General features: G+C 33.4%; 3 protein-coding genes across 4 annotated transcripts in view; 1 reads left to right on the top strand and 2 right to left on the bottom strand.

The window, feature by feature from the left end:
- The window catches only part of LOC136985293 (coiled-coil domain-containing protein 91-like), a 28956-nt gene extending 28487 nt beyond the window's left edge, over window positions 1-469 (bottom strand). For both annotated transcript variants that reach the window (XM_067282541.1, XM_067282542.1), the window contains exon 1: window positions 305-469. In XM_067282541.1, coding sequence (XP_067138642.1) covers window positions 305-337 — 33 coding nt within the window. In that variant the 5' untranslated portion in view covers window positions 338-469. The remainder of the gene's footprint in view (window positions 1-304) is intronic.
- Window positions 407-21286, top strand: LOC136985294 (protein hook homolog). The gene is made up of 4 exons (XM_067282543.1): window positions 407-492; window positions 10185-10368; window positions 15099-15300; window positions 19750-21286. The coding sequence occupies exons 2-4, from the start codon at window positions 10286-10288 to the stop codon at window positions 20302-20304; spliced, it is 840 nt and encodes a 279-aa protein (XP_067138644.1). The 5' UTR covers window positions 407-492; window positions 10185-10285; the 3' UTR covers window positions 20305-21286.
- LOC136985291 (centriole and centriolar satellite protein OFD1-like) overlaps window positions 21188-23200 on the bottom strand; it is a 30366-nt gene continuing 28353 nt past the window's right edge. Inside the window, exon 8 of the mRNA XM_067282538.1 lies at window positions 21188-23200. Within this exon, the coding sequence (XP_067138639.1) occupies window positions 21607-23200 (1594 nt within the window). The 3' untranslated portion in view covers window positions 21188-21606.

The following is a 23200-nucleotide window of genomic DNA, read 5'->3' as shown; positions in this document are numbered from 1 at the left end:
AGGTATCTACTTATGTAAAATGTACAGTACATATTTAAATATTGTAAGCAAAAATGTTTTAAATATCATCAAACCAACTTGATTAATTAGCATTATTGAGTAGTGTGCAAGTTCAAAATTATTTTATAGATAAATCGCCATTGTTGTTTGCAATCATTTAACAAGTCAAAGCCACATTTTATAAAATATAGAAATATAAATTGGCATTTTTAAATCTTGCAAAACAACGCATTATACGACTTAATCTCATGCATTTTTTAAAACGTTTACGATAAAATTTCAAAAGTAATTTCTGCAAACAAACCTGGTTATCTTCGCTTCTTCTCTCACCATTCATTTTAATTTTTTTTAGCAAACCAACTAAAAAAACGAAAAAATCGGACTTCCTCTCAAACTTCAAAAGAAAGCGCAGCTCATCCCTTGTTTACAAATACAGGAAATCGACATTCGAGTTTTCTAAATTTTCTACGAGAGGTCGCTTGTGTAATAAACGTAAGAATTGCAGTTTTAAATAAGGTTTTCTTTTACATAAATGTTATCAAATAAATATAATTTCTTTATCAATTTTGTGATAAGTTTTTAATTAATTAAAATCGCGACGATAACCTAATCAAATACATAAATATACACATCCTACGTACAGCACAGTGCAGCATATTATATATATATATATGTTACAGTCAAAACCCGTTTTTAGTTAGAATGCGTTTTAACTAGTTGAAACTAGTTTATACTGGATGTCTTTATTAAAACCCGTTTTGTCTAGTTAAAACTAGAATTTACTGCTAGTCAAAAATGAATTTGAGTTAAAACGCCATTGTCAAACTTCTAGGCTTATAGGAAGGCGGCGCTGAACGTTGGACGTACACGTTTTCGCGTTTAAAACTTTCGGCCTCAACCTCGCTATTATTAATTTAGCATTAACGTAGGCTGCGCATTCAAGATTAAATCTTGGGGAAGCCGAGTTGAACGGATAAAAATATTTTAATGCGAACTCAATAAAATTCCCTCTTATACAACTATTTATTCATAAGTAATATATATATATTAAGTAGGAAAATATTTTTGGAAATTTATAGTGTTTCTTTTTTTTTTTTACTTTGGAGGGTGCTAGGGCCCCTTGACCCACTCCTGGATGCGCCAATGATTAACATATACAATATAATGTTGAAACAACAATACAGTTTCATTATTGTAAATATCAAGTTCAATAAATGTACATTTTAGTTACTAAGATCATTATTTTTATCATTCTCTCCTCACTCAACCTCACCAATCCCCCGTCCACTTAAAACCGCTATTCTCAAAACCTTAAAAATACTGTACAAAGCAGGGCTGTGGAGTCGGAGTCGTAAAGTCGGAGTCGGGAGGAATTTCTGGCCAAAGGAGTCAGAGTCGGGAAAAATGTGTTGACTCCGACTCCTGCATTTCTCTCTTTTTGTTTTCCACAGAAAAAATTTTCAAGTTTAATATTGGAAATTAGCAAAATCTTGGTATGAAGACTCTCAAGTAAATGAATAAGGGTTCATTTCGTTTTCCAAATTTGCCTGCCATATGCTTTTCAGAAAAATTTTACTAATTTAAATTGGAAAATTGACAAAGGGTGGTTTATTTGTATGAAGTTTCTCATGCTATTCAGTACATCAGAACCACACAATTGGTCAACAACAAAAGAAAGATAACGATAAAGATAAGATAAAGCATATTAAACAAATACTTCTTTACAATTAAAGGGAGTTTTTGTGATATTTCTCAGAAAATAAAATACGTAGAAAAGTTTTGATAAAACTCAATATACTTCAGGTTATTGACCACGTTTAGGAGTACATAATGCTGAATGACAAAAGATGAAATTCTTGGAAAGATTTTTCTTTTTTCTTTTTCTTGTCTTTAAAAAAATAAAATATTGGCGTTCAATATATATATATATATATACATACATACGAACTTTCGAAGATGGAAAAATATATAAAGTGTTATCGGATAAGCAATCAGAGAAAACAAACAAATTATTTAAATTTAACGAACCTTTTATTTTTATTTCGATTCTCAAATTCAGATTATTTTACTTGTGACTTGTGAGTATGAATTATATTTACCTACATATTATTTGAAAGAGGCGCCTCTCCACCCCCATAAAATGACTTGGTATCTAATTTTGCCGGAGTCGGCCTACTAAAATTATCAGTAGTCGGAGTCAAGTGTTTTTTTTTTTTTTTTTTTTAATCGACTCCACAAAGTACACACAACCCTTACCTAAAGTAGGCTTTAGGTGACGATTTATTACATCTGTATAGAAGTAGTTTTAAGTCTGCATACATGCCGTCCCAGAATATCCTGCTATGGAAAGGTAAGCTCTGGTTACGTTAGCAACTTTATCATCTATACAGAAAAGGGAAAAACATCCCTATAATTCTCTCCGATGTCGACCCTGCCCAACAATCCCATTAAATCAACATTGTGCTGTCCCTAATGCAGGATTTCTTGCATCACGGATACCATCTAGGAATAGATAAACACTACTGTAAAAATTATATCGTTGAATATCTGGCGTCTTACCAAACTGAAACAGGTTACACAGAAAGATAAAATGGAGATTACTAGAAAAATCTATAAAAACACTAAAGATGTAATTATATGAACATCGTTACGACCCTTATTTTACTGATTAGGTGAAGATATTACTTTAGAAAGAAGCAGACTTGAGCGTGACTCAAGTAACTGGTTTGTAAATGCTCGTAGAAGGATCTTACCTGACATGATCAGGAAAGACAACGAAGATTCCAGAAATGGTCTAGATCGTGGTCAGTCGTCGGTTACTTCGGCATTATCCGACCGTACATCTCCTCCTATACCACCTTTGATAGATACGGATGATTCTTTCAGTGGTCTTTACTTGTTGACCGACTGTCGCTGTTAGAGAACTTAACAAACAGTGACCTTTTATTTTTTTACATATTGTTAGAGAAGGAAAGAACCTGAGATATGCGTCAACTATAGGCTAAACATAATATGGCAGGTGTCGACATAATGGACCAGATTTTGTCGATTTACAAGAACACATCTCAAGAAGTACTATAAAAAAAAATCTATCCGAGATTCTTAGAGATTTGTGTTCTAAATGGCATATTATTCATAAGAAATTAGGCAGGAGACTCTCGTTTCTGTAATTCAAGCTTCGTTTAGTTGATTCGCTATTAACTAAGTACGGAAGTCTCATCTCTTCAACGAAGTCTCACCAAGTCGTCTAACCGGTCGACACTTTCTAAAGGAATCCGCTAAGGTAAAAAACAGGCATGTGAGGAGAAATTTTATGGTATGCCTCGCAAAGAAGAAAAAAAAAAGTTGGGCATGTATCTAAGTAAACAGTGCAATGTTTACTTATGCCCACCGAATGTTTTGAGGCATACCACATGAAAGAAAATTTCGTGTGAATTTCAAGAATCTGAATGGGTACTTTCACTTTTCTTTTACCAGTACTGTATTTCTGTATATATTTATTCTGTTTATAGTGTATATTTTTAGTTTTTTGTATACATTTGTTAGTATATTTATATATATTTATTTTCATTTTTTCTTATTTTTTCATTTAATAAAAAAATTGAACTGTATATATGTATTCTTTAAAAAATAAACATAAAACAAAACACAAACATTACAAACTAATCTACCACCCACGAAATCAGCTATAAAATGATAACAACTAAAGCCATAAAGCTATGGTTGTGCATTCAGAAAGAAAATTGAGAACGATCAGTCAAACAGCATAAAAATAAGCCAACTACAGCTTCTGAATGCGTCTAAAACTAGCGATTGTACAACGATTGTTTACATTTTGTCTTCAATGACGTAATGGAGGGCGTAGTTGCTTTTCCAAAACCAAAATTCCAGGGTCAAGTGGTATTTTGCACGGAGAATTCTATAAAACTTATAAATTGCGCTATCTTAGTAATCGAACTAGAATCTGTTCCTTGTTTTTTCTTTTGTTTTTTTTTAACAGAACGTTTTTTACATATTGTTAGAGAAGGAAAGACGGTTTCACAGGCGATTTCCCCGAACTAAAGGGGCTAGCCCCAAACCTAGCTAGCCTCTATTGGGCTAGCTAGGTTGGCAAAGGCACCCCTATACATTATCAGTGTGTATTGTTTTTTAAAAGATTTACCGATCTATTTTTTCTTTGTTCTGGCGCCCATAGGGGGATCGCCTAGGTTCACCTAATGGTGAAATCGGCCCTATGAGTACATGTATTTATTTGGTAATAAAAATAAACACTTTGAATAAAAGTTTTGAGTTTTATTGTGTATGCTAGGAGAAGATTACATTTATTTATTTATATTATTAGTAATAATAAAATTAAATATATAAGAAGGCTGTAATGTGTTTGAATAGCCAGAAACCAGACGTGTCTACATATAAGAATTAATTAACTTAAGATAATATGCTTTGTACATTACTTACGGACATGGGATTTACTTAGAATTCTGACAATGAAATATTATTTTTAAGCTCTGCGAACACAATAGGAACAACAGGAGGTTTAGATTACAATTAGATTACAGTATTGACTATACTATAATTTAAAATTTTTGTTAACAGAAATGTGCGCTATGTATATATAAAAGGAGGGGGAAAGGAAGGCGTGTAAAAATGTGTTTTTTTTAATCTAAATAACAATAAAATTTATATTAAATTTACTTAAAATAAATATTTTTCTTCATAAATAAGAACTTCATATTTAATTATTCATTGTTGAAATTTTTCAAAGAATAAATGTTTTTCAGTAAAAAAAAGAAACATATATATATATATATATATATATATTATTATTATTATTATTATAAAAATAATAAATAAATTTATTCCAAAATTTTTGAAGAAAATATTTATTAAAAATTATATATTTTTAAAATAATTTATGCGGACTATTCAAACTTACAGGACCTCCATTTTGTATGGTGTGAAGACTTCAATAAAATCTTCAATTTAAAACATGTTAGAGCTTTTAAAATTTGATGTAATAAGGAACTTATCAAAGATAAACAGAATATAAACTGATTGCATGTATTTTGTCTTCACTACACTTACACTGTTGTTATTTTGCTCATTTTCTGTCATTCTATGTCTTCAGCAAAGCAATATGTCTGTGAACCAATGCAATGCTCTCCATTGAAAATAAAGATATTCATAAATATGTTATATTTATTGCTGGATGATACATTTGCAGTAAAGAAGACAAATATGAGCGAAGAGGGTAATATTTATCCTGGAATAAACTGAAAATTATTTTTTTTCCTTTTCAACTATTCGATATTTTTCCTCGTGTCTTTTTGAATGAAACGCTTACTTATTTTTAAACAATATAACAATAATAATGTAAAGTTTACTGTTATCTGTTATATGTACTGTAGAAAAATAACATGTTTTGAGACAAATTTTGTGTTAGATTCATACCGCGCCATCTGTTGTAAATAATTTGCATCTTTAAATGTATTTTTTCAAATCGTAAATAAAATGTTTTTTTTTAAATGACAATTTTGCTTATTCTTTTAAAAATTGACAATTAAACTTAATCATAATAAAAATAGCATTTCGATGTTTGAATAATTGAAATACTTCGTTCAGAAAACTATTTTTAATAAAAAAATATAATAAATTTAAACATTTTTGTTATAGTTTAATAAAAGATGTTTAAAAACTTCTTTTCCCTTGGAAGAACGCCCGCATATTGTCTTACCTTCCGTATCCATAAAAAGACATTTAGAATTTACAATTTTCTTTCAAGTTTTTAACAATTTACTTTCCTTCTTGTTATAACACGGGAAAATATTATAATCCTGTCAAATTTCACCCTCTTTTTTTTTTTTTTTTTTTTTTTTTTTTGCAAATTTGAAGTTTTGAGACTCTACGATGCCAAAAAGTCAAAAAAGGAGGAACAATTCCGTAGATGTGTTTTTGGTGTCTCTCGCTTTACATCTCAGAATGGGGTAAAGATTAAGAAATGGAATTTGGAGTGGTAACTTATATATATATATATATATATATATATATATAAGGGGCACTGATTCTATTAAACTTTTGTAATTAAAGTCGTGGGTGGGGAGATTGAAAAATGTTACGTGTTGTATCTCAAGTGGAGTAAGATGAAAATTTTACTTGTTATTAGCATTTACAATATTAACTCCGCCTGCAGCCCTGAAAATGGCTGTTGCCGGTCCCAAGCCCGGGTAAAGGAGGAGGGTTGGTGTCAGGAAGGGCATCCGGCCGTAAAACATCTTGCCAAAACTACATGATGAGTCTCAGAAACTGTGATAGAAAGAGAGCAGGGCGTACCCTGTAGGCGACGCGCAGCTAGATCGCCCTAAAGCTGCGAAAAGTGGACAAGGGCTACCTCACCAGGGGCAGATGAGGTTAAGGAAGCAAGCCCTACTTGAGGAAAAGGTGTTGAGAGTGGGAACACTGAATGTGGGAAGTATGACAGGAAGAGGAATGGAGGTGGTGGATATGATGCGGAGAAGGAGGATTGATGTCCTGTGCGTGCAGGAAACGAGGTGGAGGGGAGACAAGGCGAAGGAACTTGGAGATGGATGTAAATTGTTTTATAGCAGTGCAAACAGGAATGGAAGAAATGGGGTTGGAATAGTGGTGGCTGGCAGGTGGAGGAGCGAGGTACTGGAGGTGTACAGAAGAGGTGATAGGATGATGCGAATGAGGCTGAGTTTTGGAGATGATCTACTTGTGGTGTTTAGTGTGTACGCACCCCAGGTAGGATGTGCAACAGAGGAGAAAGAGTGTTTTTGGAATGAATTGGATGAAGAAATGAGGACACTGGAAGGAGGGGAGAGAGTAATTGTGGGAGGCGACTTCAATGGGCACATAGGGGGACGGAACATGGGCTATGAAAGGGTCCATGGAGGCCATGGGGTTGGGGAACTCAATCAAGAGGGGGAGAGTATATTGGGTTTTGCTGTGGCTTTCGACCTGGTGATTGTGAATTCGTTTTTCACCAAGCAGGAAAGTCATCTGATAACTTTCAACAGTGGGCCTCATAGTTCGCAGATTGACTATATCCTCACTAGACGAGAGCACCTTGCGACGGTGATAAATTGTAAGGTTATACCAACAGATCAGGTATCGGCGCAACATCGGTTGATGTGCATAGATATGAAGTCAAGAATGCATAGGAAAATTGGAAATACACAGATGAAGAAAATTAAGTGGTTTCGTTTGAGGGAGGAGAGGGTGAGGGCGGATTATGTGGAGAGGGTGCTGCTACAAATCTCGCAAGATTGGGAAGGGGTGCAGGACTGGTGGGCATATAATGCCCAGGCTATCAGGAACTGTGCGGAGGAGGTGCTTGGTGTAACATCTGGAAAGATTAGGGTGCAAAAGGAAGGTTGGTGGTGGAATGAAGGTGTGCAACAAGTTGTTAAGGTAAAAAAGGAGGCAAAACGGAAGTGGGACAGGTCACGTACTGAGGAAGATAGATTAGCGTATAAAACGGCAAAGCGTGAAGCTAAGAGAGTAGTGGCACAGGCAAAGGCAGGAGCATATGCGAATTTATACGAGGAGTTGGATACAAGGGAAGGACAGAAGAAAATATATCGTTTAGCCAAACTCAGGAATAGGGCAACGAAGGATATTTCGCATGTAAGGCAGATCAAGGACACGACGGGGGTGGTCCTACGAGGGGAGAACGATATAAGAGAAGGATGGAGGGCATACTTTGAGGGACTTTTGAATACAGAGAATGAAAGAACGAATAGAGAGGAAGGAAGCCGAAACATGGGCATGGTACAGATGGTAACTAGAGAAGAAGTGGAAAGGGCCCTAAAGAGGATGAAGAACGGTAAAGCGGAGGGCCCGGATGGAATCCCTGTAGAGGTGTGGAAGTCATTGGGGAGGAAGGGTATTGATCTGCTATGGGACCTATTCAAAAAAGTCTTTGTGCAGGAGGAAATACCTAACGAATGGAGAGAAAGTATACTTGTACCTATCTACAAAGGAAAAGGGGATGTTCAAGATTGTAAAAATTACAGAGGAATAAAGTTGATGTCCCACACGATGAAGATTTTGGAAAGGGTTTTGGACGGTAGGTTGAGAGCAGAGGTGACCATTTCAGGAGAGCAGTTTGGATTCATGCCAGGACGATCAACAGTCGATGCCATTTTTGCCCTTCGGCAAATGTTGGAAAAATATTGGGAGAAGCAAACACAGCTGCATATGGCATTCATTGACCTGGAGAAAGCTTATGATACGGTGCCTAGACAAGAGATCTGGAGGTGTCTAAGGGAAAAGCTGGTTCCTGAAAAGTATGTTAGGTTGATCCATGAACTGTATAGGGATGTGGCCACAAAGGTTAGGTGCTGTGTTGGAGTGTCCCGGTGCTTCAAGGTGGGAGTTGGTTTACATCAGGGGTCAGCACTGAGCCCCTTCTTGTTTAACATGCTGATGGAGGTGATCACGGACGAGGTCAGAGAAGAGGCGCCTTGGACTATGTTGTATGCAGATGATATCGTTCTGTGCGCCGAGACTAAAGAGGAGCTGAGGGTTAAATTGGAAAGGTGGTTGGGTGTGTTGGAAGGGAGGGGCATGAGGGTGAGCAGGAGTAAAACAGTGTATATGTGTAGCGGGGAGGTGGATGGCGCCCGGGAGAGTGATCTGGAGTTGAGGGGAGACGTATTTCGCAGAGTCAATACCTTTAAGTACCTGGGGTCAACTGTGGCGGAGGATGGAGGTGTAGATAGGGAGGTGACAGGCAGGATTCAGGCTGGTTGGAAGAATTGGAGGGATATGTCAGGTGTGTTGTGTGATAAGAGGGTGCCGCTTAGGTTGAAAGGGAAAGTTTATCGGATGGTGGTGAGACCAGCTATGCTGTATGCTATTGAGACTGTGAGCTTAAGGAAAACCCATGTCAAAAGGATGGAGGTGGCGGAGATGAGGATGCTCCGTTGGATGTGTGGGGTTACGAGAAGGGATCACATTCGAAATGAATGTGTGAGGGGGACTGTGAAAGTTACGAACATAGAAGCAAAGATACAGGAAGCAAGGTTGAAGTGGTTTGGTCATGTGGTACGAAGGGAAGAAGAGTATGTGGGAAGAAGGGTTATGCAGATGACAGTGAAGGGGAGGAGGAGGCGGGGACGGCCGCGGAAACGGTGGATGGATCTTGTGACGGAGGACTTGAGAGAAAGGCATCTGAATGTGGAGGCAGCCCAAGACAGGGAGCAGTGGAGACGACTCATCAGAAACAGCGACCCTACATAGAGTGGGAAAAGCTGAGGAAGAAGAAGATTGGCATTTACAATATTAAAAAAAAAAAAAAAAAACACCCTCTTTACTCTGAATATTGATCCCTCTTTGCCTTTTTATAATAGTTAATAATATAAAATTTAGTTTTTTTTTTAAATTACACCTAGTAGCAGATGATGTTTTTTAACCTCAAGCTAGTGTCTTGGTGTTTTTTAAACTTTAAATATACTTTGTTAAATGGAGATTTTTAAAATCATAATTCGACATAATTACTTTTAAACTTTTGCTCCTACTTAAAATTTACATTCTAGTATAATTAAAAATTATCGAACTTTCTAATGTTCTCAACCTTTTGTATCAGTACTGGAAAAGTCCAGCAAGAGCTCTTGCTAGACATTTCTTTTGAGGAATAGACCAACGAAGATATTTCGCATGTAAGGCAGATCAAGGACACGACGGGGTGGTCCTACGAGGGTGTGAATGGGGTAAAGATTAAGAAATGGAATTTGGAGTGGTAACTTATATATATATATATATATAAGGGGCACTGATTCTATTAAACTTTACCTCTCTATTAAACTATTCCTCTCGCATTTACTAAACCTTTTTTACCTGTAAATAAATTATTTAATTGACGAAATAACCTACAAAAAATTGTATAAACAATTTCATTACTTCTTACTATGATAAAGTATTAAATAATTTTTATATAAAAATAAACATATAAAATTATTATACATAAAAATGTATTAAAATTACAAAACACTGGTGAAAATTATCGTAATCAAATTATTACGAAAAATAAAAATGTATAGAATAGAAAGTTCATAGAATATAGTAGATTTTTAATTTCTGTTAATTTTATTAATACGGTATCAAACTGTTGCGAGAACACTTAATATTTATTTGAAGATTTCTCGATCAAAACAATTTAGCCACTTCCCAGAAATCCTCTAGACACGTTGCGTATCGAATTTCTCGACAGTTTTCGACAGAGAAAAATCCATCGAGTGGAAATCGCTTACGAATTCGGCAGATGGTTAATATGAATTGCTTCAGTTTATTGGGCATTTTATTAGTATTACAATGCAGATTCTTGAAAGCTCAATCGAATGACTGGTTAGTATTTGTTTCGTTTTATTTAATATTAATTAAATATAAATATTATTAGTTCAAATTTCTTTTTGTTAGAAATTAGTTCAAAAATAAAAATAAATAACAATAATAAGAAGCTTGTTGATAATTTTGTTAATAGATCAATTAAATTTAATTAATGCCGTAAATAACATTCAATTAACCATTTAAAGTATATACTAGTTCATTTTAGTTAGGGGATATTTAATTTGTTTCGTAATCTTATTCCTGAAGGTCAAATCTTATGAGATGCGTGATTATTAACAGAAAGAAATCTGTTTTATTTAATAAGGAAACAATTGTTTGAAGCTGGATAATCGGCGTAAAAGCTTAAAGGCTAGTTGGAAAATGTCGATTTTCTATTTTATTTACGAAAGGAAACGAAAAGCTAACTGTTTAAACGATTGTAACAATTGTCCATTTCACTAAATAATAAAAGCGATAGAAGAATTAAAATTTTAGAAATTTTCTAATTTTCTGTATTAATGATTACGAAAGATATAATGGAAACATCTATGATTTTTCATGCATTAGGCGATGCAGGAATGACGAAATAATATTTGTAGCGTGTGTAATTATTTATTAACTTTTATGATTGATATACTATATTATGTAATCAATAGGTTATTTTATTACTTGACGAAGATATGTTTATTTTTTGATTTGTTCTATGATTTTTAATTGAGTATGTTATCTATTTGTACCGGGGGATACACTTATTGCCTGCGAGATATTGTCTTTTTTTTCTTTGAAAATAAATAAATAAACATTTGCTATCGCGTATAAAATGAACATTGAGAATTATATTAACGGGCAATACTTAATTCAATCTACTATTATCCTACAACCGTACTTAATTATCATTTCCATTATTACAGAATAACAAGAATTAGTAGAATAATGAGACGACAAAGCTCCGAAATTCATATTGTTTGTAATACTGTATATATTAGAAAACGAAAATGATAATAGAAATAAACAAGAGTAGATTTGCCAACTCTCTCGGATTTGACAGGAGACTTCCGGAATTTGATAAACATTTTTAATTCTTCGACTTCCAATTCTGGCCTATTCCTCTCGCATTTACTAAACAAGACGCTCAAATTTTAGGGAATATGTAGTATTAAAACAGACTAAAGAATAAGCTGCAGGCGTTTTCATATTGCAGAGATCAAAAAATCTCGAATCTCTAGGAATTTTTTACTTCTGGAATGAAAAACTCCCGGAATCAACTGTGAGAGAGCAAGCTTAACATAGAGAAATTTTTGTTTTCGAGACGTTAAAAGCGACCTTTCCCTCCCCTCTCATTAAAAAAAAATCAACTTTATAGTTTTTGTTTCGATATTTTCCCTTCTACGTTAACAAACACAAAATATTAAATTTCTCTAGCTTTAGAAATATATTGATGTTTATTACTAATTAAAATATATTTATTCTATTATCCGTTAGTTACACGTTAGATTTTGATAAACAGGAAAAAGAAAATTACTACAAATTCATTTACTTTATAGAAATAAATTCTAACTAAATAATCAAACACGAAAACGTTTTATATTATACAAAAAATATTTCTCTTCTAATATTAAATACTCATATACGCCTCGAATGCAATTTAAAGTTTTATTTATATTTGAAAATATTGGTTTCATTCGAATAATAACCGCAGAGAAAGTATACAGTTTAAAATAGAAACCACGGCTGTTATTCGAATAAAACCGATAGTTATTGAATGCATTTATTGAATACGGATAGGCCGTTCCTTATTATGGCATCATTTAAGAATGTAGATAGGATGTCTATCTGAGCTCTGTTTAGTTCTAACAAAGAATGTTAACGTTGTAAGTGACTATGTGCCAAATTTTCTGAGTTAGTTTTCACTACAAGTTAGTTATTTTGTCTTGTTTTAATTGATTAGCTTAAACTCATCGTTTTCCTGATTGTTATTTGTCATGATTGGGAAAACTTGCCCATTCTGGTCTTGGTTTTACAGTCTTTGTTCTTTCTCTTTATTTCCTTGGGGTAGTCTAATCTAATCTCCCACACTAAACTGACGTGTTGAGAGATGCATTTTATAGCTTTCTACCAGCTTAATACAGGCCGCCACTAACTTGGGTACAGACGCTTTTGTAGCTGATCTTAACTTATATTAGACACTACCGAGGGTCTTAATATTTATAGTTTTCTTGATCGAAATTCTTTCGAAAATGACAAAATACTCTTAAAAATATACGAAAAATCATCCTTTCCAAGATGGTGACAAGACAGTTCGAAATTCGAATCCTAGAATACTTGTACTGTATATACAATATACTTATCTAAATTTAATGTTTTCGTTTGCGTTTGTACAATAATGACCAACAAAAGTTTTCGTGTTTGCATTTGAATACGTGTATTCCTTTAATCTGTATTATAAATATGTTTAAATTGTATAATTGAATAAAACGAAATACATAACTTCATCTAACAAGGAAACGTCCGATTTTGACATCCTGCATTTTGCTGAAATTTTAATACGTATTAGTTCACCCCTTCCACTAACACTCGTGCCAATGAGCAGTAATTTACGAGAAATCATTGTTTAAACTTTTTCGTGAGCATTATATATCAGGTTCTATAAATGATTCGCAAGGCATTGACGTGACCAAGTGAATAAAAACTACCAGATTGAAAAGTTCGATGTCACAGTTCAATTCTGCTCTTATCGAACCATTTTACCGCAACTTTTTCTGAAGTGTGCAATCCAGTAAATTATTAGAAAATATATTTGGCCCCAAAACCTACTTTGTAATTTCTGATATTTTAAACCAACATCTGTAGGAAAAGTATTGATTTGTTATTCGATGAAAAAATAAAAAAAAATTTTAAACCGCAAGGAATTTCATTTCTAGATTATGGTATATTACCTACCAGTCAATGCTTCCCTGCATTTTTGAGAGTTGTCTTCTTTACGGACATTGCATGAAAGTTTAATAGTTCTTTGCTAATTTTATATAATACACAAATAAATTTTCTGTGTAATTTTAAAACGATATTTTATTTGTTTTCATTGAATAGCTAATCACTACTTCTTCTACAGCTGTTTAAAGATATGCGAATATTTTTAATAATTACAAATAGTATTTTTGTGTCAAATATCTTTATATTTTCTAATAATGAACGATGTGATCGAGATTCGAAATAGTTTATGATATTCATCGACCCAAACTCGATGTCCATACCATATTTGGTGGAGATCAATCAAGCGGTTTCGGAGGAGTTTATTTAATTCAATGGTAGTGATGATCCAAAGGGAAAACATAGATTTAATATTTGAAGTATCTTTCGTTTTGCATTCATATTCTGTTTTATTATAAACAAAACTGAATATGAATTATATAAATTCATAAATATAGTGTTAAAATAACGGTTTTGAGAAGAATAAAGTATTTTATTTTATTAAAAAAATAAAGTGAAATTAATGTTAAATAAGTTGAGCGAGCGAATCTTATTTCTTTACACTCATATGTCAATGAATTCAAAGCCCACCAGTGGCTGCGTGGATAAAACCACCAACCCATCCCCGTGGAATTTTCCAGATTTTGTATATATTGGAGCCTGTTTTCCATAGAAAGTTTTCCCTTTGCGGATCGCCCACTTTTTGCGTTGTCGTTTTTCATAAACCGTCACTACTACTATTGGGTTTAAATAAACTCCTCCAAAACTGCTTGACCGGTCGACCAAATATGGTGTAGACATCGAGTCCGGGTCGGTGAGTGTCGTAAGTTATTTGGAATCCCAATCACATCGTGTCCTAGAGGAATATTGCGGGAAAACTCTATCGTAGACTTAAGCGAGGATTTGGGGTGCTTACAAAGCACAAAAAGCAGTTCGGTTCTTTTTACTAGAGTAAACAAATACGCAACACACAATTTTTCCTTGTTTAATCTGCATTTAAAAGCAAAATATCAAAAATGTGAATTAGTTGTCCTGAAGAGTCATAACTGCATTTAAAAATTTAAATCGCTCGTAAGACGACTTAAGCGCAAATACGTAGTTCACTTCTGTAACCTTTCAAACATTTTTAAACCGTTATTTTAATTATTTTAATGAGATTTCAATCTAAATAAACTTTAAATTTAAGCATAAATTTCGGCCGGCTTAATTTGCTTTCCATGCGAACATCTTATTCTGTGGATAGTTTTTAATTCTGTATTTATGAATGTAAATTTTATTAACCAAAGACGTTGAAGCTGTATGAAAAATCGCAATATTTATTTTCAGATAATTAATCATTTATCAATTATATTCTTATAAATGTTTTGAAATCTACGTTTATGCATCAGCACAAAATTTTCCAAGATAAAAAAAAATTCATTTTCTATAATGCAATTAATATACATACTTGTAAAGGTATTTCCCATGTCTTACAATATTTCTCACATTTTATTTTATATGTTATAAATTACACCGTGTACGAAATCGCAATAAAGGCTAAACGCAAGTTTTAAAATTAATAATATTGAATCATGTAATCAATCACTTGGGTAGTTGAAATCGAACGAGCGTGCACGAAGCTTTATCGAAGCCATAAATACATAATAAATAAATATACTATACATATACACAGTATATCGTATCAATATAATAAGAATAATATCAATTATTTAATTATTATTTACATTACTTTATAATTATGAAATACTGGAAAAAATAATGAAAATTTATTATATTTTTAGGCAAATTGAAATAAGACAAATCAATTCAAAATTAGCAGATATTTCCAATAAGATAACGTCAATAGACAGACTGACAAGTAAAATTGATTTCATAAGGTTGTCTTTAGACTTGGTTAATAGCAAACTCGATAACAGTAAAAGAAGAATAGAGGAGACCGAAAATAACGTAAAACGAATTTCTGAAATTTGTTTTGGAAATGAAGTAAGTTTCGTAACATTCAATTAATACTTATATGATTAATAAATAAAGGTTTTAAGAGTTAATTCATCATCATTACGCAGTAATGTTGAATTAACTCTTAATTGATTCTAGGAAATTTCGCCTTCTGTAATTATAGATGACGATCGATTAACAACATTTTAGCAACATTTCTATCATTAAAATCATGATATTAACTGTTAATGCTATTTTCCTTCATAAAATGAAGATAAAAAAACTGCAAATTTTCTGAAGGAAATCGAAGCGTTTTTATGTTATTTTGGTAATTATAGCATTTTTTGGTTAGATTTCATGCAATTATGAAACACTTCCCAACAATTTGCAATTAGATATCATCATTGCAATTCACATTTCAACACATTACAAACTAGATATTTAATACTTGCATTGATAAGTGTGCCAATGTTTTTCAATTGCATTCAAACATTTTTCATTCCTACTATACGACAAATACCAATTGATATACGTTACTTTTAAGCATAATACCGAGAATTATACACTGATTCCTTGCAAGTGCAGATTAGTAAAGCCATGAGCTTATTTTTAAATATAAATATAATTTTTATTCCCAAAATGATAAGTAATTAGTAATTTAAATTCATTAAAGCGACATTAAAATGCACATACGGTATACATTGCACGAGACATTAATGTTCCCAAAATGTATATTTAACCAAATATATTATGTATATTAATTTTATTTTATGTAAATATTTAAAACAGAAAAGCTACGTTAAGAACGTTAAGAAATTCGTTATATCATATGCGTTTTATTTTCCCCAGAAAGATTATTATTAATAGAGAATAAAATATTTCTTTTTCTATTTGTAATACCAGCTCCTTAATTCTATTATATTATATATAATACTGTATATAAAATTTGTTTGTTATATTTAAGATTATATATATATATATATATATATAAATCTTAAATATAACAAACAAATATATATATATTTATAATATATTAATATATATATATTTATAATATTAAATTATATATATATATATATATAATATGATAGATAGATAAATCTTAAATATAACAAATTTTATATCTGGATTATTTTTCAAAATATTGCGAGTAATTTTATTAATTTATCTCGTTTGCACAACCTACGACTCTCTATTAAATATTAATTTAAATTTTAAATTAATTATGCTTTTTATTTTTGTTTACAAACGATAAGTTGATATAATTATCTTATTTTACATTATAATTAATTAATTTAAGTCTTCGTTTTATGAAACTCCTATAATAATTTATCGAAAGTCATTTTCAAATAAATATTCATTTAAGAACGTATTAATTTAAAATAAGCAGCTAGAAATTTGAATGTTACATATTTGTTAGTTATATTGTCGAGTATGGATTTCCTTAAAAATTTTGGTAGTAGTAGTTCCTCCAATGCTAGGTAGCATACCGGGCAGTAATTATCTTCCATCAATTTCAATCATGGGCGAAGGCTTCAGCTTCCTCCCAAGTCATATTGAGCAACTTCAAATCTTAAAGAAAAGTTCTACGCCAAGTATTCCTGGGGCATTCTGTGGTCGTTTGGCACCAGGGAGAACCCATTTCATGACTGTCTTAGGGATCCTATTGTTCTCCATACAAAAAAATGTGGCCGGCCAGTCGGACTCTTCGACGAGCGACAATGTTATGAAGTTTACACATACCACTCCTTCGGAGTACCTCTTCATTGGTGATATGATCTAAATATCGGACCTTTAGGATTCGTCGTAGGCATCTCTGTTGGAAGACATCGAGCCTTCTATTGATATTTTCCGATGTCTTCCAGGACTCACTAGCATAAACAGCTATTGGAATCACGATGGAGGTGAACAGGCTGAATTTGATTCTCAACGAGATGGATGGTGAGGACGAGTTTTTTTCATCCACCAGAAGATTGTCGCCGCTTTTCTGATGCGGCATTTCACGTCCATTTCCGCGTCACCATTTTGGGAAATAACACTACCCACGTAGGTAAATCTTTCCACCTCCTCCAATCGTTGTGCTCCGACAATTACCGTATTTTACGGACTATAAGACGCATTTTTTTCTTCGAAAAATTGCCTCCAAAATTCAGGTGCGTCTTATAGTCCGTAGCGTCTTATAGGTATTTTTTTTTTTAAATTGCTTAAAAATTAAGGTGCGTCTTATAGTCCGTAAAATACGGTACTTCCCGCGTTTGGGCAGCGTTACAGACATACATACATGCATAATTTTCGTCTTCACGGCGTTTCTCATGAGGCCAATTTTGTATACCTCCCGACCCAATGCGGCCGTGGCGTGCTGTAGCATTGTCTCGCTTTCCTCTAATAGGGCGATATTGTCAGCAAAAACCAAATCTCCAAGACAGTCCTGGTCAAACCAGTGGATGCCGGCCCCAACGCGCGCACCGGACTCTTTTGCCCGCCACGACATTATCAAGGGCGATGAGGGAGAGGAAAGGGACAGGAGACAACTCTGCCTGACTCCCGTCGTAATTTCAAAGAAGTCCGTATGACCACCTTCAGTCTTGACGCAACAACTAAAATGCAGGTATAAGGTCTTGAAAATGATGACAAAGTTTGTCGGTACACCATATAATCGCAGGATCGGCCAGAGGGACTCGCGGTGAACACTGTCAAAAAGCCTTCTTGAAATCAATGAAATTGATGGCCAATACTCAACGCATTGTTCGATGATATTTCGAAGGAAGAAGATCTGCTCGCTGTACGATCTTCCGCAGCGAAACCCAGCTTGCTCCCGCAAGCGCTGATCGAGGGCAATCCGCAGGCATCGAAGGAGGACCACATAAAATGCCTTTCCAGGCACAGAAAGGAGGGTGATACCACGCCAGTTAGTACCTGTACATTCGGAAATATCGCCTCTCTTAGGAATTCTGATTTTAGCGCCCCTTCTCCAGTCCTCTGGAATTTCCCCACATTGCCAGCACCTGTGAAACAATAACGTTAGCTTTTCCAACGTGGGCTGCCCTCCATGCTTCCAAATCTCAGCCGTAATTTGGTTCAAACCAGCTGCCCTACTATTCTTTAGGCTCTTAATCGCAAGCGCCACTTCCTCAAGGATAATACCACCAGTGTCCACCTGAAGCTTATCCTGTGTATCCTCAATATCGAAATCGTATATGATGGTCGGTTCCGCCTGATTAAATGTCTCTTTGAAATGTTCCATCCATCTCTTGTTCTGCTCATCTTGAGTGATCAGAGTTTCCCGTTTTTGTCTTTTACTGGAGTTACTCCTCATCCTAGTCAGTTCATTGACTATGCAGTACAGGGTCTTGGAGTCATTCCCGTCGGAAACCTCCAGCGCTTCAGCGCCCTTTCGTTCTAACCATTCCTTCGTCTTTCCGACAGCTTTTCTTTACACGTCTATCCAACTCGGTATATCTTTGGCTTAGTTCTATTCTATTCCAATTTGAATAGAATAGGAAGTTTAAAACTTTAGGCTTCATTAGCTAATAACTGTTTGAGCCCGAATGCAAGAGGAGGGTTGAACGTCGGATTAGCAACCCGTCCCTGTAAAAATTATGAGTGCTACGGAAACAAAGAGAAAATTTTGGTAGGTCCGGATATATCAGACATTACCTCAGTATGTGACGTGCACGACTCTATTATTAAAGGCAAAGTATGATGTACAGGGGCAAGCTACTACTAATTTGAGGTGGAGAGCGCATATTTTAATTAAAAATATGATAAAATTGCGGCCCGGCATTGTGACGATGTGACAATTAATAATTGCTCGTTTTTACTTTTAATTCTTCCCGCCCTGTGGTTAGTAAGAGGGTCTTTTTAGCAAGCCTACTATTGATTCGGCCAGTTCGATTGCAATATTACTGGTCAATTTGTTAATTTAGGCAGAGATTTAAACAATAGGCCTACTAATTCTGAAAAATGTTCAAATCAATCACTTCGTAAAACGATGACGTAATCAGTTATATATTCCTCCTTAAATATATTGAACTTATTTATTTTCATTATGATTGCAGAAAGAAATCGAGAACGAGAGATCATCAAGTCAAAAATTGATAGAAAGTAATTTATCCAATAAAATAGATCATTACGAGCTTATTATACTGGAGGAGGCGATCGGACTGAAGGTCCGGGTAGCGTAACTGGTAACGTGTCTGCACGGATAGCAGAAGTTGCGGGTTCGAGTCCCGCTTCGGGCCGATTTCTTTTCCTCCAGTTCCAAATTATTAAAATTATTTATTTAATTTAATTATAATTATTAAGTTTAGTAAGAGTTGGCGCCTAACGCCAGGCTCTAGTGCCAAATTGTCTTATTTATTATTTATTTATTATAGCCAACTCTAGCCGATAATTCTGAAAAATGTTCAAATCAATCACTTCGTAAAACGATGACGTAATCAGTTATATATTCCTCCTTAAATATATTGAACTTATTTATTTTCATTATGATTGCAGAAAGAAATCGAGAACGAGAGATCATCAAGTCAAAAATTGATAGAAAGTAATTTATCCAATAAAATAGATCATTACGGAAACAAAATGCTAAAAGAACAACAAAATATGAAAAATTCGAGCGGTCATCAAACGCTATTATTATACGAGATTCAAAATATTACCGTTTTGGGATTAAATAAGATGCTTACGAAACTGGAAACTCTTCTTGTATCGTTCAACCAACAAATCCATCTTTTCACGGGAATATCATCAAAAGCAAAAGATTTATTAACAAAATCGATCGAACACGAATCGCAATTAATTGATCTGGAAGAAAAGCTTACGGAGAATGAAAACTGGTTTAAAAACTCAGAAGAAAATTTAAAAACTCGTTTCCTTCAGTTATGGTCGAATATATCTATTGTTTTAAACGAGAAGAAAGGAGATTTATCTCAGAGAGCACTTTTTCGTTTAACCAGAACCATTAACCAAAGCGAAGAAATTATTAACCTGATCACCGAAATGGGAGGATTACTAGAACCAAAAATTTCCACGTTACGCGTTTATCCGAGATGATCAGCAGAAATTTAAAAGATAAAACTTCCGAAGATATTTCGTCCATCGCTAACAATTTAACTACGTCGTTACAGGCATTAAGAGATACCGCTCCGTCCATGATGTTAGCACTGTCTGTAAACGCGAATTCTCTTCTGAAAAATTTAATAAATTTGAAAAACTTGGACGGTAATAAATCTCGATGCGAAACCGATGCTATAGATGAGATTCGCAAACATCACGCAGAAATATCAAAATTCATAAGCGATACAAAAGAAAATATAGGAACACGAGACGAAAATGCCGAAAGAATATGGGACGAAGTAATGAAAAAACTGCAGAATATTCCTCAAAAAATTTCGGAAGTCGACAACGGAGATGCTCTGCAAAAATTGCAAGAGATTAGCAGAGAAATTAAAGAATGCAGGGCTATCTTGAATAAATTCAGTTTTGATACTACATTTGGATAGTATTTTCGCTTTTCTACGACAAGAAAACTTCGCCGTTATTTAAAGACATCAAACTGTTCTGATCCCACAGAATTCTTCCGATTGCAAGATGGAAATTTCTATTAATATTTTCTATTTCTATTAATTCTATAATAAAAATATTACAAATCAACAAATATCTCAGAATTTCTAACTTCGAGAACCGGTGCCGAATATCCATTCCAAAATTTCAAGTGTTACTTTGCAAACAATGTTACTATTAATTATCTCAAACAAGTTTTGAAACGTAATGAAAATGTTGTGAGAATATAAAATATTATCTTAAAAGTTAGTTTTAAAGATCGTCTGCTTTTCTTAATTTAGAAAACTAGCTAATGTATATAATAATGCATAAAATAAATGTATGGATACGGTATGAAAATTGCATGTTCTGTTTGAATAAGCTTACATCAAAATATTGTAACTCGTCGATTTTTCATTTAATTGAATTTTTTAGTTTTGTTATTTCCAAATAATGTAACAATATTCAATTTTAATAAATGAAATATTTTGCTTACGTCTTTTGTTTCGATATAAATATAATTTACAATTAAAAAACTACACACGAAACATAACAATGTAAAAAATATAATTAATAAAATACCATTTACACGCAATTAAATACTATAAACAAATACGAGTTGTATACGCGGACAGAATATGTAATAAATATATTAAAAAATATAATGTCTAACGCTCGTCTTTATCTATTTCACGTAAATTTTAAAACATTGAAAAGTATATTTTTCTATAAAAATAGTTCTTAAATATTATTTCTAAAATTACCCTTAATACAATAGTTTTTCTATAGATTTACCCTTTTCTATTAACTTTTTTACCAGTCTGAATCGTCATTTCCTGGAACTTTATCGGCACTTCCTGCTGAAATATTTAAATCACTATTATCGCTGGGAAGATCCGTATCTCCCGATTTTTTACTAGAACCATTCTGGTCTATATCAATATTTTCAGATATTTCTACCTTACTCGTTGGTTCCGCTATTTCAAACGTCATTTCTTTCACCTCTTTTTCGTCGGATTTCATTTCCGAAGGCAATTCGGCTTCTTTACTATCGGATATTTTATTTATCTCCGAATCTGCATTTAAAGACTTAATAGAATCAATGTTTTCGATAGTGTGCTGCGGAGAGCTGCCTTTGCTAAATTGATTATCATCATTTTCAATTTCATGAATAGGATTTACATCAGAATTTTCTTTTTTGTCATTCCGAGATACATTAGATCCTAAAGATATTTCCTTAACCGATTCTTCGGTTTTTTTCGTTTCTTCCCATTTAGCATCGAGACCGATAATGTAAGAAGGAAATTGGTATGTTTTCTCTGGACTTACATCGTGAATTCTTTCTGCTACTTCTGCTTGCTTTGTATCAGTTCTGTTTGTCTCCTCTTGTGAAAAATTTTCTTGAACTGACTTTTCATTTGATTTTTTCAAACTTAAAACTACCTCCGATGAAGTTTCGTTTCTTTTTGATATTTCAGTCATTTCTTTTTGCTTGTCAGTATTTTCTGCATCGACTGCATCTTTGATTGATTCTTCAGTTTCGATTGGCGATTCTTGTTTCTCGACAAAATTTGATTTTGTTTCGATTTTTGTTGAAGTGTCTTCATTTTCGACTGTTCTCATTTTATTTAAACCTTCGTCACTTACTTTCTTAGTTAGTGTGTGAATACTCTCATCTATTCGATTGTTTCTATCCTTTTCTTCTATAAATTTGAATTTATTCTCTGAACTTTGTAACTGTGACGAATTAGCATTCAAAGTGAAAGGAGATTTAAAATTTTTCTGCATTAAATCAATTTTTGTAGCTGTTGAAGTTTTTGGAATAATTATAGGAGAACTAGCATATATTGATGACAACTGAATATTTTCGGTTAAATGTCTCGTTTTATAATCATTCTTATAACTTCTTAAGTGTGAATAGGAATTAAACTTACGAATATTTGGAAAAGATGAATATTCCGTATCAAACAGAGAATTGAGAGACGATGGCATGGTCAAATATAAATTTGCATTTGCCTGTAAATGTTCACCATATTTCTTTTCTAATGCTTCTGCTTCGTTTTGAAGATGATCGATTCGTTTTCTCGCTTCCGAGATAAATTTAAATGATTTTTCTTTATCAAAGTTGTGACTTTTATATAAACGATACGGACTCGAATGATGCAATTTAAATGTATGACGATAGTCACCTTGAACCGATGAAGATAATGCCTGATCTGTATCATCGGATTTTTTCCAAGATGGTATCGTAAATACATTTGATGGTTTCGAAAGTGCGTAAGTCGCATTGGATTGTGTCTGAGTAGATGGCATACTGTCGGCTGTCCTTACATTTTGCATTAGCTTTACTTGTAAGTTTTGTACTGAATTTTTGAGATCTTGAATCTCCTCCTGTTGTTGATCATTC

Source organism: Centruroides vittatus, unplaced genomic scaffold (assembly GCF_030686945.1).
Source record: "Centruroides vittatus isolate TY-2023 unplaced genomic scaffold, ASM3068694v2 contig_958, whole genome shotgun sequence".
NCBI lineage: Eukaryota > Metazoa > Arthropoda > Arachnida > Scorpiones > Buthidae > Centruroides > Centruroides vittatus.
The sequence above is the reverse complement of the archived record's forward strand: the minus strand, read 5'-3'. Positions and strand labels throughout refer to the sequence as shown.